Source organism: Salvelinus namaycush, chromosome 21 (genome assembly GCF_016432855.1).
Source record: "Salvelinus namaycush isolate Seneca chromosome 21, SaNama_1.0, whole genome shotgun sequence".
Classification (NCBI taxonomy): Eukaryota; Metazoa; Chordata; class Actinopteri; order Salmoniformes; family Salmonidae; genus Salvelinus; species Salvelinus namaycush.
In genome coordinates, this window is record NC_052327.1 from 52620330 (window position 1) to 52638943 (window position 18614).

The 18614-nt window shown below is 45.0% G+C and overlaps 1 protein-coding gene across 1 annotated transcript in view; it reads left to right on the forward strand.

Moving 5' to 3' along the window:
• LOC120065969 (netrin-4-like) overlaps positions 1-18614 on the forward strand; it is a 42653-nt gene that overhangs the window by 21450 nt on the left and 2589 nt on the right. The window contains exons 4-8 of the mRNA XM_039017008.1: positions 5117-5243; positions 6179-6367; positions 9083-9299; positions 10054-10172; positions 10401-10469. Of these exons, the coding sequence (XP_038872936.1) occupies positions 5117-5243; positions 6179-6367; positions 9083-9299; positions 10054-10172; positions 10401-10469 (721 nt within the window). The remainder of the gene's footprint in view (positions 1-5116; positions 5244-6178; positions 6368-9082; positions 9300-10053; positions 10173-10400; positions 10470-18614) is intronic.

Genomic DNA, 18614 nt, shown 5'->3' on the forward strand with positions numbered 1-18614 from the left:
CGAACAGGAAGAGACATAAAACCCAACGTCCTTAGCCAAAGTAGGCCACCAATACCTCCCCCGAAGGCTCCCCACTGTCCTCCTCACCCCAGGGTGACCCGAGGAGGGTAGGACGTGAGCCCACCGAATCAATTTGTCCCGAACACCAAGCGGCACGTACTTCCGCCCCGCCGGACACTGAGGAGGAGCGGGTTCCGCCCTTAATGCCCGCTCGATGTCCGAGTCCACCTCCCACACCACTGGTGCTATAAGCCTTGAGGCGGGAAGGATGTGGGTAGGTTCGGTGGGCCGATCCTCCGTGTTGAAACAACGGGACAGTGCATCCGCCTTTATGTTTTGGGAGCCCGGTCTGTACGATAGAGTAAACTGGAATCGGGTGAAGTACATGGCCCACCTTGCCTGACGTGGGTTCAGTCTCCTAGCTGCCCGAATATACTTCAGATTCTGGTGGTCGGTCCAGATGAGAAAAGGGTGCTTAGCCCCCTCAAGCCAGTGTCTCCACACCTTCAGAGCACTGACCACCGCTAACAACTCCCGGTCCCCCACATCATAGTTACGCTCCGCTGGGCTGAGCTTTTTAGAGAAAAAAGCGCAGGGGTGGAGTTTTGGTGGCGTACCCGAGCGCTGTGATAGCACGGCACCCACCCCAGCCTCGGACGCGTCCACCTCCACTATGAATGCTAGAGAGGGATCCGGATGCGCCAACACGGGCGCATCCGTGAACAGCGCCTTCAACCTGTTGAAAGCTCCGTTCGCTTTTGCTGACCACTGCAAACGCACCGGACCCCCCTTCAGCAGTGAGGTAATGGGAGCTGCTATCTGGCCAAAACCCCGAATAAACCTCTGGTAGTAGTTGGCAAAACCCAAAAACCGCTGCACCTCTTTTACCGTGGTCGGAGTCAGCCAATTACGCACGGCCTTAATGCGTTCATTCTCCATCACCACCCCCGAGGTGGAAATGCGATAACCCAGAAAGGAGACGGCTCGTTTGGAGAACACACACTTCTCAGCCTTAACATATAGGTCATGCTCCAGCAGTCTACCAAGCATTTTGCGTACTAGAGACACATGCGCGGCGTGAGTGGCTGAGTAGATCAGAATGTCATCGATATAAACAACCACTCCCTGCCCGTGCAGGTCCCTGAGAATATCGTCTACAAAGGATTGGAAAACGGCGGGAGCATTCTTTAACCCATATGGCATGACGCAGTACTCATAATGGCCCGATGTGGTACTAAATGCGGTTTTCCACTCGTCTCCCTTCCGAATACGCACCAGACTGTACGCGCTCCTGAGATCCAGTTTTGTGAAGAACTGCGCTCCGTGAAATGATTCCATTGCCGTAACAATTAGAGGTAGTGGGTAACTAAACCCCACTGTGATGGCATTTAGACCTCTATAATCAATACACGGACGCAAACCTCCCTCCTTTTTCTTCACAAAAAAGAAACTCGAGGAGACGGGTGAGATGGATGACCGAATGTACCCCTGTCCCAGAGACTCAGTGACATATGTCTCCATAGCCACCGTCTCCTCTTGGGACAAAGGGTACACGTGACTCTTGGGAAGCGCAGCGTCCACCTGGAGATCTATCGCACAATCCCTACCCGGTCGATAAGGTGGTAATTTAGTCGCTTTCTTTTTACTAAAAGCGATTGCCAAATCGGCATACTCGGGGGGAATGCGAACTGTGGACACCTGGTCTGGACTCTCCACCGACGTGGCACCGATGGAAACTCCCAAACACCTTCCAGAACACTCCTCTGACCACCCCTGGAGAACCCCCTGTTTCCACGAAATAGTAGGATTGTGACTAGCCAGCCAGGGAATCCCCAGTACCACTGGAAACGCAGGCGAATCTATAATGTAAAAACTTATACGTTCCTTATGATCCCCCTGCGTCACCATGTCCAGTGGAACCGTGGCCTCCCGGACCAAACCTGACCCTAATGGCCGGCTATCTAGGGAGTGCACGGGAAAAGGAGAATCTATCGGCACAAGCGGAACACCCAGCTTGATGGCGAGTCCGCGATCCATAAAGTTCCCAGCTGCACCTGAATCGACTAGTGCCTTATGCTGGGAAGAGGGAAAAAACTTAAGAAAAAAAATTAAGACAAACATATGACTAACAGGGGGTTCTGGGTGAGTCTGGTGCTTACTCACCTGAGGTGACCGAGAAATGTTCCGCCTGCCATCTCGACCCCCAGATGGACCCCCCCAGCACCGATCGGCCGTGTGTCCTCTCCGACCACAGCTGGTGCAGGGGGAGCCTCCTCCTCCGGTACCCCTCGGCACGGCCCCTCCCAACTCCATGGGAATGGGTGCAGGGGTGCTGGGTGGTGGAACGCACAGGACCCTCTCCGATCGGCCGCGGGAAGCCAGCAGATTGTCCAGCCGGATGGACATATCCATAAGCTGATCCAGGGAGAGAGCTTCATCCCGGCACGCTAGCTCCCTGCGGACATCCTCCCGGAGACTACATCTGTAGTGATCTATAAGGGCCCTGTCGTTCCACCCAGACCCCGCGGCCAAGGTCCGAAACTCCAACGCGTAATCCTGGGCGCTCCTCTTCTCCTGCCTGAGATGAACCAGTCGCTCTCCCGCCGCTCGGCCCTCAGGTGGATGGTCGAACACCGCACGAAAACGGCGGGAAAATTCGGGGTAGTGCTCCTTCGCCGAATCTGGGCCATTCCAGACAGCATTTGCCCACTCCAGAGCACGACCCGTTAGGCAGGAGATGAGGACACTCACCCTCTCCGCTCCCGAGGGAGTGGGTCTCACGGTTGCCAGGTACAGTTCTAATTGTAACAAGAACCCCTGACATCCCGATGCCGCTCCATCATACTCCCTCGGGAGCGCAAGACGGAGCGCGCTGGAGCCGGAGGATGGTGAGAGAGGAGAGGAGGAATCCTGAGCTGGAGAGACTGCAGGTGGAGAGAGGAGACCACTCCTCTCCCATCGGTCCATTCTCTCCATCATTTGATCCATGGCGGAACCGATGCGATGGAGTACGGTAGTGTGATGTAGTACCCGTTCCTCCATAGATGGTAGTGGGTTTGCCGCTGCTCCTGCTGACTCCATACTTGAGATAGGTGCAGGATTCTGTAATGCCCGAGGTGTAGTGGATGAACAGGAGTCAAACGCAGGAGACAGAGAGTTCAGAGTAGCGTTCAAAATGTAATTACCCACACGGGTGCAAACACGACGCTACTCAAAAAACAAATGCTTCACCCCAAACCGAGTGAGAACCACGGAAAATACCAACCAACACGATACCCAGACACAACAAGAATGTACAGAGTGTACACACAACAATCCCGCACACCCAGCAGGCCGGGCTGCTGGGTAATAAAGCCCCACAAATCACCCTAACCACAAACAGGTGCACCTACTCAACAAAAAGGGAGGGGGAGGAAAAGTCAGTAGCAGCTAGTAGGCCGGTGACGACGACCGCCGAGCGCCACCCGAACAGGAAGGGGAGCCACCTTCGGTGGGAGTCGTTACAAACACCATGGAGTGAATCCTTACCACCTCTACACCTGGCTATCAGCGGAGCCTTGTCTGGCAGCCAAACAATGAATTCAGCCTCGTTTACTGCCTCTTTAAAAAAACATAGCTGATATAGCTGACCATATCTCCCATCTTCCTATCATTTATGCAGCAGCATATAAGACATTTTTGGACTCACCTTGTTGTGCGCGGCGGTCCTTTGTAGGCAAATTTTGTCATCAAAGAAAAATATTTACAATTTCGAGTTGGATGACCGTACAAAATCTATTTTCCCAGTCTGACTTCCCAGTTGCAATATTTGCGGTTAGCCACTGTCACCCATTCCTTTCAAACAACTCATTGTTGAATTTGCGATTTCGAACTTGTTGTGTAATGTTTATGTCCGATGAGCACCGATACATTTATCTATAATTTCTCTTCATTATTTATCTTCATATGACAAGGATTAAAAAGGATTTGCCAGTATATTGTCTACTTTGTTTTTGACGATGACTGCTAGCTAAGACTTTGAAAGTATGATGTTGACAGTCCAATCAAAGCTACGTCATTTGATGTCATTTTATCGGACCTTGAGCCTTCTTGGAAGGGAACTTCTAATGCAACTCTATGGCAGCAGCCAAAGGGCTCACATTCTTGATGTCTACCCACACTAAAGGCTGGTGACAGTGTCCCCATGAGTGACAGAACACTGAACCAATCACGGTGAAATGCTGAGCCAATCACAGTGCAATGCTCCTATTTTCTGCTGGCCTGCCCCCATCATCACAGAAAGCACTGAGCTAGGCTGAAACACCTGCGTTTTGGTGCTGCCTGTTTGTATGCAGGTTTATTAGCTCAATGATATATATATATATATTTTTTTACATTGTTTGCAAACTAATATGTGACACGTATTAATGCCAAAATAACATGCAAAACAGGCAAGCCCCCCCACATTTTTTTAAATTATATTTTTTTTGGGGGGGGCTTGCCTGTTTTGCATGTTATTTTGGCATTGATACGTGTCACATATCAATTTGCAAACAATATATATATATATATATATATGTATATATATATATATATATATAGATAGATAGATAGATAGATAGATAGATAGATAGATAGATAGATAGATAGATAGATAGATAGATAGATAGATAGATAGATAGATAGATAGATAGATAGATATAAATAAATACATTTGGGGTGCAAAATATTTGTGGGGCTCAAAACAGGTGGGGCTCTTTCCTGAATGACGGGTCACCACTGCACTACTACTGTGTGTGGCTTGTCTATTACAATGAACCATGTTTTCAGTCTCTCCCCTCTGCTCTCTCCCCTAAGACAGGTCCATGGGAAATGTGTGTGTGTGTTTACTGCATGTGTGTCTATATCTGTGTTCCCTATTACAGTAAACATCGCTTTCTCTCTCTCCCCTGCGGCAGGTCCATGGGAAATGTGTGTGTGTGTTTACTGCATGTGTGTCTATATCTGTGTTCCCTATTACAGTAAACATCGCTTGCTCTCTCCCCTGCGACAGGTCCATGGGAAATGTGTGTGTAACCGTCTGTAACTGTAATTCAGTAATACATACATAATTACACTGCTCTCTCCCCTGCGGCAGGTCCATGGGAAATGTGTGTGTAAACACAACACTGCCGGCGACCACTGTGAGCACTGTGTTCCCCTCTACAATGACCAACCCTGGCAAGCTGCCAACGGCATCATAGGAGCACCTCATGAATGCAAGAGTGAGTTCTTACAAGGCCAGGAAGGTCAACCAGCAGAACCAAGTACACAACAAGTACATTACCCAATACACACAGCCAGATGTCTTTTTTTTAGTAGTAGTAGTTGTAGTACTCATGTAGAATTCAGTAGGTGTATTTTCTTTCACCTATTCAATGCTCTCAAAGGGATCTGTCTTTTTGTTGTTGTTGAAACATTCACATTCAGAAATGACCCCTTGATGCAAATGTCAATGAAACCTAGTATCTTTACTTTACCTTTGAGAGAAAGGAAGCAATGGGAAAACAGAAATGCTTCTTTTCTTTTCTTTATTTTTTTTTTTTTAAATTTCACCCCCTTTTCGTGGTATCCAATTGCTAGTAATTACTATCTTGTCTCATCGCTACAACTCCCGTACGGGCTCGGGAGAGACGAAGGTCGAAAGCCATGCGTCCTCCGAAACACAACCCAACCAAGCCGCACTGCTTCTTAACACAGCGCTCCTCCAACCCGGAAGCCAGCCGCACCAATGTGTCGGAGGAAACACCGTGCACCCGGCTCCCTTGGTTAGCGGTTAGCGCGCACTGCGCCCGGCCCGCCACAGGAGTCGCTGGTGCGCGATGAGACAAGGATATCCCTACCGGCCAAACCCTCCCTAACCCGGACGACGCTAGGCCAATTGTGCGTCGCCCCACGGACCTCCCGGTCGCGGCCGGCTGCGACAGAGCCTGGGCGCGAACCCAGAGTCTCTGGTAGCGCAGCTAGCGCTGCGATGCAGTGCCCTAGACCACTGCGCCACCCGGGAGGCCCAGAAATTCTTCTACGGTGGTATTCTGACTTGAGATCTTTGCACTTAACTCAAATGTGTTGTACAAGTCTCCCATTGACGTCAATAATGATTTACATGAAAGTCAGAGTTTTGCACGCTTATCTTAGGCGCTTCCTCTTTCTTTTACAGAGTGCAAGTGTAACGGCCATGCAGATAGCTGTCACTTTGACCGTGGTGTGTGGCTGGCATCGGGACGGCGTAGTGGGAGTGTGTGTGACGTCTGCCGCCACAACACAGAGGGCAGACACTGCCAGAGCTGCCGTAGAGGGTTCTACAGACACGCCAGCAGACCTAGCTCTGCCGCTGACTCCTGCACACGTAAGAGAACAGAACATACCCTCTGCCTCTGCCTGTGTTTTTGGTTGTTGAATCAATTAGACCATGCCCATCTTATTTTGGCCAACTTCCTGATCCTGCTTTGTAGTATACCCCTCAGACCATAGCAACAACATGGTAACAACATAGTAACTACACGCTAGCAACGTAGTAACAACATAGTAACAACGTAGTAACAACATAGTAACAACATAGTAACAACATAGTAACAACAAAGCAACAACAAAGCAACATAGTAACAACATAGTAACAACAAAGTAACGTAATAACATAGTAACAGCTAACTAGCAATGTAGTAACAACAAACTAGCAATGTAATAACAACAAACTAATAATGTACTAACAACAAACTAACAACGTAGTAACAACAAAGTAAAACCGTAGTAACAACATAGTAATAACATAGTAACAACAAAGCAACGTAGTAACAACAAAGTAACAACATAGTAACAACATAGTAACAACAAACTAACAATGTAGTAACAACAAAGTAAAAACATAGTAGTAACGTAGTAACAACATAGTAACAACAAAGTAGTAACAACAAAGTAACAACATAGTAACAACATACTAACAATGTAGCAACAATGTAGTAACAACGTAGTAACAACAAAGTAACAACATAGTAACAAACTAGCAATGTAGTAACAACAAACTAACAACGTAGTAAAAACAAACTAACAATGTAGTAACAACGTAGTAACAACAAAGTAACAACAAAGTAACAACATAGTAACAACAAACTAACAATGTAGTAACAACAAAGTAACAACATAGTAACAAACTAGCAATGTAGTAACAACAAACTAACAACGTAGTAAAAACAAAGTAATAACATAGTAACAACAAACCATCAACGTAGTAACAAAAAACTAACACCGTAATAACAACGTAGTAACAACAAAGTAACGTAGTAATAACATAGTAACACCGTAGTAACAACAAGTCAGACATGGGGTGTCTACAGCAGTGATAGTCAATAATGCTCTTGAGGAGGTGCAGTACTGCAGGTCTAAACTCCAGCTCAGCAGTGAACCATCTGATTCAGCTCATCAAGGTGTTGAAGAGCAGTTGGTTAGTTGAATCAGGTGTGATGACGGCTCTAAGCTGGAACAATAACCTGCTGTAGTGGAAGGTTAGTGGCAGGTAGCCTAGCGGTTAGAGCGTTGGGGGCTAGCCACCGAAAGGTCGCTAGTTCGAAACAGTCGCTGTTAATGGCTGACCCTGGCCGTGACCCCACTCTCAGAGTGAATCTCAGGGGGAGTTGGGATATGCAACAACAACAACAACAACAACAACAAAATATAAGAGAAATATAAGCAGCCACCAAGGTTAGTTGTGCCCAGCAGGTAGCCTAGTGGTTAGATCAATGGACTTGTAACCGAAAGGTTGCAAGATCGAATCCCTAAACTGACAAGGTAATAATCTGTCTTTCCGCCCCTGAACAAGGCCGTTAACCCACTGTTCCTAGGCCGTTATTGTAAATAAGAATTTATTCTTAACCGACTTGCCTAGTTAAGTAATATAGTAATATAGAATCACATTGCCAACTTATACAATACTGATTCCTTGAGTACTTTTCAGTGCAGGACTAGAAGATCAACCACATCTTTGAGGAATGTGACAGTAATTGAAAACAATAGATGAGTTTCCCATGCTCCATGCTCCATGCTCCATGCTCCATGCGAGGCACATTTTTCCCATTCCTGTCCTTTTCCCCAGGCATGCTCTTTCGCTTCGGCCTTTTAAAGAACAAACTAACTGTGTTTGAGAGAAAGAGAAACTCAAGTGTGCTCACACACAGGCACGCATACACACACACACATACATGCACGCATACACACACAGATACTGTACACACACACACACACATGCATACATACACACACAGATACTGTACACACACACATACATGCATACATACACACAAACATACACATACACACATATACATACACACACACACACACACACACACACACACACACACACACACACACACACACGCACACATACATACACACACACACAGGCACGCAAACGCGCGCACACATACATACACATACACACACACATACACACAGCATGCAAACGCACACACACATACACACTAAAAGCCTATCCTTCATCAGGGGAGTCCATCAACCAGAAAAATGACAGTGTGGAGAATTATTTACTTTTTGCTTTTACAGTAGTGTGTTTTTACAGTGGTAGTGTGTTTTTACAGTAGTGTGTGTGTGTGATATATCCTCAGGGTTAAATACATACTCCCTCCCGTCCTGTCGCTGTCCCGCCACTTAGGGAGTTTGTTTTTCTAGTTTATAGGGAGTGTACAATATGTGTGTGTTCATGTGGTTTGTGTGTGTTCATGTGAGTGTGTGTATGTGTGTGTGTGTGTTTGTGTGTGTGTTCATGTGTGTTTGTGTGTGTGTTCATGTGTGTGTGTGTGTTCATGTGAGTGTGTGTGTGTGTTCATGTGTGTGTGAGTTTGTATTTGTGTGTGTGTGTGTTGTTGTTTTTGTCTGGGACGTATGGTATGGAGTATGCTTTTTCTGAATAAACTCAGGAAACCTTTCCCGAAGGTGACACTATTATAGACATGAATAAATGAGTTCCGAATGTTGGATACAATGGTAGGAATGTGCTAAACTCTCCCTCTCTGTTCTGTTTGTCCCTCCTCTTACCCCATACCAACAGCATGCGCCTGCCACCCTGCAGGGTCTAGACCCGCGATCTCAGGTGGCCAGGACCTCTGTAACCCTAGCAACGGGGCATGCACCTGCAGATCGGGCGTGGGCGGTCCTCTCTGTGACAGATGCATTGTAGGGTTCTGGGGCTTCCATGGTTACGGGTGTAGACCGTGTGACTGTACAGGGGGGGACTGTGACCCCTACACTGGGGACTGCTTGTCTGGGTAAGTGTCTATGGATTCATATAGTAGGTTGCGTTCCAAATAGCACCCTATATTCTCTATTGGCCCTGTATAGTGAACAGGGAGCCATTTGAGACACAGCCTATGCATATTCACTAGTGCTTTTAGTATTCTGTAACTCACCTGAAAGTCTCTCATTGACATCAATGAATAATTAATCAGACGCTTATCCCGAACCTGAATCAGACCCTTAATGAAGTAGTCTCCTCTACCTACACGGCTCTCTCTGTGGTGTAGTCTCCTCTACCTACACGGCTCTCTCTGTGGAGTAGTCTCCTCTCTCTGTGGTGTAGTCTCTCTCTGTGGTGTAGTCTCCTCTCTCTGTGGTGTAGTCTCCTCTACCTAGACGGCTCTCTCTGTGGTGTAGTCTCCTCTCTCTGTGGTGTAGTCTCCTCTCTCTTTGGTGTAGTCTCCTCTCTCTTTGGTGTAGTCCCCTCTCTCTGTGGTGTAGTCTCCTCTCTCTGTGGTGTAGTCTCCTCTCTCTTTGGTGTAGTCTCCTCTCTCTTTGGTGTAGTCCCCTCTCTCTGTGGTGTAGTCTCCTCTCTCTGTGCTGTAGTCTCCTCTACCCAGACGGCTCTCTCTGTGGTAGAAATTGAACCTGGGGATGACGTTATTAATGGAGTAGTCTTTATCTTAATGCAAGGTAAGTATGTAGAGGTGTATTCATCGATTTGTATGGCTAGCAGTGCTATGTTTGACCAGAGTTTTCTCTGTGATGTGATGTGTTGTGTTACAGCTCAGATCTGGACGTGTACCATACAGGAGGTGACAGCCACATACACAGAGGACCTAGCAGTAGTGAGCTAGCAACACTGTTTAGGGTGGAGGAGCTGTTCTCTGCACTGCACCACTCTGGTGAGTCATGGGTTATACACAAAAGCATGGGCACGCATGTAGGCACGCACACATGCAAGAAAGCAGACACACTCACAGACACACACATCTATACACACACACACATCTATACACACACACACATCTATACACACACACACATCTATACACACACACACATCTATACACACACACGGATATATAATGTATAAGCGTAATGTAGATGTTCTTTTTCCCCTGTCGTTCCAGAGAAATGTCAGTGTAAGGTGATGACTATAGGCAGCCCCAAACTCTTCTGTGCCAACGAGTATGACTACGGTAGGTGGGACATACAGTAATATTAAGAAAGATACACGTGGGAAAAGTTCCTGGGAAAACAATAATATTAATCTTTGCATTATCCATGCATGTTAAAAAGCCAAATGTCTTAATTTGTCTCCTGTGGATCCACCTGGTGTTGTACTCTTCTTTGTCTGAGAACTTTACAAGATATGAAAAGACTTAAACAATAGGAGAACATAAAGCAGAGTTGGTTGTAGATGAAAAGGAGATGTTTGAGGTTAACCACTCCTATGTTAGCCAACTCCTATGGGCCTGCTATGCATAACAACAACCATAGAAGTTGGCTATAAAGCACAAACAAATCTGGGACCAGACTGTAGTGAACGATGCCAGCAGAATTGAAAAGGGAATCCCCCCCCACCTGTTTGCACTGGCAATTGAACCGCTTGCAGAAAGAATTAGACAGGACCCAAACGTAACAGGTATCAGTATTGGTAAACATGAATATCAATTTTACTTATTTGCCGATGATCTACTGGCAAGATGGCGGTGACAGACATGGCAGCTCTGCTTCTAACTCTTAAGCAACTTTGCAGTATTTAGTTTTTTGGGCTGTTATTTCTTACATTATTAGCCCAGAATGTTTTTTTGTGTTATTACATACAGCCGGAAATAACATTTGGATATCAGAGCGGCGGCATTACGACCAGGAACACGACTTTCCCGAATTGGATCCTTTGTTCGTACCCCCAGGGCAAGTGAACTTATCCCAGAGGCTGCTCCAAGACGCCGCCGGCGGAGAAGAGGTATTTCGAGTGGACTTGTAGTCCGACTCAGGAGGCGTGCACACCATCCACGGCTTCCTAGTATATTACTTGCTGATGTTCTGTCTCTGGACAATAAAGTGGACAAGCTCAGGGCGAGGATCTCCTTCCAGAGAGACATCAGGGACTGTAACATACTCTGTTTCATGGAATAATGTCTCTCTCTGGAAATACTGTCCCCGTCCATACAGCCAGCTGGGTTCTCAGTGCATCGCACAGACAGGAAAAAAGAACTCTCCGGGAAGAGGAAGGGCGGTGGTGTATGTGCCATGATTAACCACTCAGGGTGTGATTGTGATAACATACAGAAACTCAAGTCCTTTTGTTCACTCAACCTAGAATACCTCACAATCAAATGCTGACCGTATTACCTTCCAAGAGAATTATCTTCGGTTATAGTCACAGCCGTGTACACTACTGTTCAAAAGTTTGGGGTCACTTAGAAATGTCCTTGTTTTCTATGAAAACATACTTGAAATTAGTTGCAAAATGGATAGGAAATATAGTCAAGATGTTGACAAGGTTATAATAATGCTTTTTAATTCAAATAATAATTGTGTCCTTCAAACTTTGCTTTCGTCAAAGAATCCTCCGTTTGCAGCAATTACAGCCTTGCAGACCTTTGGCATTCTAGTATTCTAGTACTCTGAATAGATTTCACACCATGCTTCCTGAAGCACCTCCCACAAGTTGGATTGGCTTGATGGGCACTTCTACCATACGGTCAAGCTGCCCCCACAACAGCTCAATAGGGTTGAAGTCCAGTGACTGTGCTGACCACTCCATTATAGACAGAATACCAGCTGACTGCTTCTTCCCTAAATAGTTCTTGCATAGTTTGGAGCTGTGCTTTGGGTCATTGTCCTGTTCTAGGAGGAAATTGGCTCCATTTAAGCACCATCCACAGGGTATGGCATGGCGTTGCAAAATGGAGTGATAGCCTTCCTTCTTCAATATCCCTTTTACCCTGTACAAATCTCCCACTTTACCACCACCACAGCACCCCCAGACCATCACATTGCCTCCACCATGCTTGACAGATGGCGTCAATCAGTCCTCCAGCATGTTTTCATTTTTTCTGTGTCTCACGAATGTTCTTCTATGTGATCCGAACACCTCAAATTTAGATTTGTCTGTCCATAACACTTTTTCCAATCTTCCTCTGTCCAGTGTCTGTTGTTTTGCCCATCTTAATCTTTTCTTTTTATTGGCCAGTCGGAGATATGGCTTTTTCTTTGCAACTCTGCTTAGAAGGCCAGCATCCTGGAGTCGCCTCTTCACTGTTGACGTTGAGACTGGTGTTTTGTGGGTACTATTTAATGAAGCTGCCAGTTGAGGACTTGTGAGGCGTCTGTTTCTCATACTAGACACTCTAATGTACTTGTCCTCTTGCTCAGTTGTGCACCGGGATCTCCCACTTCTCTTTCTATTCTGGTTAGAGCCAGTTTGTGTGGTTTCTTAACATGCTGACCAGACCGGACACGTCGCGTGCGCGAGCGTTGCAAAATACATTTAGAAATCCATGTTATTCAATTATTGCACCCTCATTGCTCGCACGCGCCAACGAGCGTCTGCGTTGCCAATGGCTAAAATAGAAGTCATTCCTATTTCTGACGCAGATCGCGCTGCAAGACCTGCCTCTCCCATCTCCTCATTGGTTTATAGAAGCAGGTACCCACGTGCCATCTCCTTATTGGTTATACCCACGTGGGTGATTGAAAGACGAACTGTTTTGCAGGTTGTGTGGTAATACTATGAAAGTGTGGATGCCAATCTGTTACGGCAGTCTATTTCGTCCTCCTCATCGGACGAGGAGAGGCGAGAAGGATCGGAGCAATATGCAGAGTGGTTCGTGCTCATGATGATTTATTAAAACCGAAACTGAACACTGAAATACAAAACAATAAACGAAGTGCAGAAAACCGAAACAGTACTGTGTGGTGAAAACACTAACACGGTAGACAAACACCCACAAAACACACGTGAAACCCCGGCTGCCTAAGTATGATTCTCAATCAGGGACAACGATTGACAGCTGCCTCTGATTGAGAATCATACCAGGCCGAACACACAAAACCCCAACATAGAAAACAACACATAGACAACCCACCCAACTCACGCCCTGACCATACAAAATAAATACAAAACAAGGGAAAACAGGTCAGGAACGTGACACAATCACCATATAAGTTCAAAGATGAAAAATCCTGGAATGAGGAGAGATGACTAGAAACGATTCGGTTGACCGTTTTATGTGTGGATTAATTGTCGGAGTAGAGGACCTTGTGCATTTCAGGTAAAATAACAACTCAATGTTTATATCCCAGGACAAATTAGCTAGCAACAGCAAGCTAGCTAAATAGGACATATTATCTAGCAAGTGAAAGCTAACTAGCTAAATTGCCATACATGTTTAATGCTTTTTGACCTGTCCACAAATTAATGTAATTGGTTCAGAGTTTGTTTTGATATTTTAACCTGCGTGTCATGATCGTGTTTGGTGTGGGGGGACAAAATACATTTATGCACAATAGCGCACGATGGCGCACGCACGCAGCCGGTTTGGGTTCCATGTAAGGGAGTAGTTTCTTGGCAATTTCTCACATGGAATAGTCTTCACTTCTCAGAGCAAGAATAGACTGAATAGACTTAATCAGAACAACAGTTTTCAGCTGTGCAAACATAATTGCAAAATGTTTTTCAAATGATCAATTAGCCTTTTAAAATGATTAACTTGGATTAGCTAACACAACGTGCCATTGGAACACAGGAGTGATAGTTGCTGATAATGGGTCTCTGTACGCCTATGTATCAGGGTTTTAATTCCATTAAAAATCCGTCGTTTTCAGCTACAATAGTCATTTCCAACATTAACAATGTCTAAACTGTATTTCTGATCGAATTGATGTTATTTTAAAATAGATTTTCTTTCAGAAACAAGGAAATTTCTAAGTGACCCCAAACTTTTGAACGGTAGTGTATATTCCCCCTCAAGCCTGTACCACGACGACCCTCAAGGAACTACACTGGACTTTGTGCAAACTGGACACCGCATATCCTGAGGCCACATTTATTGTAGCTAGAGAATTTAACAAAGCAAATTTTAGGAAAAGGCTGCTGAAGTTCTATCAACACATTGACTGTAGTACCAACGCTGCTAAAATGCTCGACCGTTGCTACTCCCCCTTCCGGGATGCCTACAAGGCCCTCCCCCGCCCTTCGGCAAATCAGATCACAGCTCCATTTTGCTCCTCCCTTCCTATAGGCAAAACTCATACAGGAAGTACCCGTGCTAAAGTCTCTTCAACGCTGGTCTGACCAATCGGAATGCATGCTTCAAGATTGTTTTGATCACTCGGACTGGGATATGTTCCGCGTAGCCTCTGAGAATAACATTGACGTATACATGGACACGATGACTGAGTTCATCAGGAAATGTATAGGGGATGTTCCCACTGTGACTATTAAAACCTACGCAAACCGGAAACCATGGATAGATGGCAGCATTCGTGCAAAACTAAAAGCGAGAACCACCTAATTTAACCATGGCAAGGTGACTAGGAACATGGTTGAATACAAACAGTGTAGATATTCCATCCGTAAGGCAATCAAACAGGCAAAACATCAGTACAGAGAAAAAGTGGAGTTGCAATTCAACGGCTCAGACACAAGACATATGTGGCAGGGTCTTCAGACAATCACGGATTACAAAAGGAAAACTAGCCACATGGAGGACACCGAAGTCTTGCTCCTGGACAATTTGAACACCTTCTTCGCCCGTTTTAAGAATAACACAGTGCCTCCGACGCGGCCCACTCCCAAGGACTGTGGGCTATTGTTCTCTGTGACCGACGTAAGATATTTAAGTGTGTTAACCCTCGCAAGGGTGCCGGCCCAGATGGCCTCCCTAGCTGCATCCTCAGAGCATGCGGAGATCAGCTGGCTGGAGTGTTTACCGACATATTCAATCATTAACTTCTTGCCACTATAGGGGGTGCTGTTTCGCATTAGCATAATTTGCTCTACAGATTAAACGGCTTCCTACTCAATTCTTGCTCGTACAATATGCATATTATTATTATTATTGGATAGAAAATACTCTCTAGTTTCTATAGCCGTTGGAATTTTGTCTCTGAGTGAAACAGAACTCCTTCTACAGCACTTTTCATGACAGGGAGTGAGATTTCAGACATCTTGGCCCCTGTTCCCAGGTCGGTTGTAATGTCCCTGTAAATGCTATGGAGAAACAGACACTGCCTACGTCTTCCTCTGGATGTCAGTACGTGGTGACGCTTTGAATGGAGTCGATTGCGCAATCAGGGCCTGTATAAAACACGAAATACCGGAAGTAGCTTTCTTTTGCTGCCTGCGCCTGACGCACGAAGGACGTCGGACTTGCCTCCTTCCAAGCGGTTGTTTAGCCAGTAATATTTCTCCGGTCATGTTTTTACTCGTTATAGGTGTTAAAAACATCACAAGGTAGTTAATTTGAACCGTTTTATAGCAATTTATATCCGTTTAGGGCGATTTTATGGCATTTCTGTGTAATACACTTTGAAGCGCTGGGCACTTTTCGAGTGCATGGTGAACGTTAGTGACCGTTTCGACCGGACAAGAGGAGATCTTTCGACCAAAAGACGATTAGACCGGAGAAAGGATTCATTGCCCAAGATTCTGATGGAAGAACAGCTCATAGTAAGAACAATTTATGATGATAAATCGTGTTTCTGTCGAAAAATGTTAAACGCTTATGCCGCCATTTTGTTTGGTATAGCTTCGCTTGGCGCAACCTGTATTGAAAAGTAAGGATAATTTAAAAAATGTAATTCAGCGATTGTATTAAGAATTAAATTGTCTATCAATCGCTGTCCACCCTGTATTTTTTAGTCAAGTTTATGAGTATTTATGTATAAGACTAGATCACTGTCTAATATGGCGCACGACATTTTCTGACCAGCTGGGCTACTTTTCTCATTGTCTAACCATGATTTTGGTGGCTAAATATGCACATTTTCGAACAAACTCTATATGTATGTTGTAATATGATGTTACAGGAGTGTCATCTGAAGAATTCTGAGAAGGTTAGTGAAAAAATTAATATATTTTGGCGATGATTACGTTATCGCTCTCTTTGGCTAGAATCAATGCTCTGGTAACGTTTGCACATGTGGTATGCTAATATAACGATTTATTGTGTTTTCGCTGTAAAACACTTAGAACATCTGAAATATTGTCTGAATTCACAAGATCTGTGTCTTTCCATTGCTGTGAGCTGTGTATTTTTAAGAAATGTTTTATGATTAGTAATTAGGTAATACTGTACACGTTGCTCTGTGTATTTATTCTAGTCGAGTTGTGATGGTGGGTGCAATTGTAAACTATGATTTATACCTGAAATATGCACATTTTTCTAACAAAACCTATCCTATACCATAAATATGTTATCAGACTGTCATCTGATGAGGTTTTTTCTTGGTTAGTGGCTATCAATATCTTTATTTGGCCGAATTGGTGATAGCTACTGATGCAGTAAGAAAATGGTGGAGTAAGAAAATTGTTGTCTTTTGCTAACAGTGGTTAGCTAATAGATTTACATATTGTGTCTTCCCTGTAAAACATTTTACAAATCAGAGATGATGGCTTGAATCACAAGATCTGTATCTTTCATTTGGTGTCTTGGACTTGTGATTTCATGAACATTTTTTTTTATGATATCCCTGTAACTTTAGGCTAGGCTATGCTAGTCAGCTTTTGTGTTGGGGGGGATCCCGGATCCGGGTTTGGTAGGCGTTAGAGGTTAAGCTCGGGGCACTGGGTCTGAACCCCGCCCTGTGCAACTGGGTCCTGGACTTCCTGACGGGCCGCCCCCAGGTGGTAAAGGTAGGAAACAACACCTCCACTTTACTGATCCACAACACAGGGGCCCCACAAGGGTGCGTGCTCAGCCCCCTCCTGTACTCCCTGTTCACCCATGACTGCGTGGCCACGCACTCCTCCAACTCTATCATCAAGTTTGCAGACGACAACAGTAGTAAGCCTGATTACCAACAATGACGAGACAGCCTACAGGGAGGAGATGGGAGATAATTTCTCCCTCAACGTCAACAAAATGAAGGAGCTGATCATGGACTTCAGGAAACACATCAACGGGACTGCGGTGGAGAAGGTGAAATGCTTCAAGTTCCTCGGCGTACACATCACAGACAATCAGATATTGTCCACCCACAGAGACAGTGTGGTGAAAAATGTGCAACAGCCATGGCCTGTTCACCCCACAACAGCTTTTATAGATGCACAATTGAGGGCATCTTGTCGGGCTGTATCACCGCCTAGTATAGCAACTGCACCGCCCGCAACCGCAAAGCTCTCCAGAGAGTGGTGTGGTCTGCCTAATGCATCACCGGGGGCACACTGCCTGCCCTCCAGGACACCTACAGCACCCGATGTCACAGGAAGGCCAAAAAGATCATCAAGGACATCAACCACCCGAGCTACGGCCTGTTCACCTCGCTATCATCCAGAAGGCGAGTTCAGTACAGGTGCATTAAAGCTGCGACCGAGAGACTGAAAAACAGCTTCTATCTCAATGCTATCAGACTGTTAAATAGCCATCACTAGCCAGCTACCACCCAGTTACTCAACCTGCACCTGAGAGGCTGCTGCCCTATATACATAGACATGGAATCACTGGTCACTTTAATAATGGAACATAATAATGGAACACTGGTCACATTAATAATAATGTTTACATACTGCTTTACTCATTTCATATGTATATACTGTATTCTATTCTACTGTATTTTAGTCAATGCCACTCCGATGTTGCTCGTCCTAATATTTATATATTTCTTAATTCCATTCTTTTACTTTTAGATTTGTGTGTATTGTTGTGAATTGTTAGATATTACTGCACTGTTGGAGCTAGGAACACAAGCGTTTCTCTTCACCCGCCATAACATCTGCTAAACATGTGTATGCGACCAATAAAATGTGATTTGATTTGATATACAGTACCTGACCAATATCGATAACTCAATGACCACTTTGCTAAAAATATTTTCTGAATACTCAAAAAATCTTAGGATATATAATTAACGTGGAAACCCCCCTGAAATAATGTCAATTTGAATAAGAAAAAAATAAATCACCATTTACAGCAATCCTTTAAAGTGGACCATAAAAAATATGAAATATTTAGGATGCTTAATAAGTGACAACAAATATATAAAGATAACTTTATTTCATTACTCAACAATATGAAAGCAGATCTAATTAAATTGAATAGTCTTACAGGTAGAATAAAAATGTTTGGAATGGCATGGCTGCTAAAGGTTTTAATATTTATTCTAGGTAATAC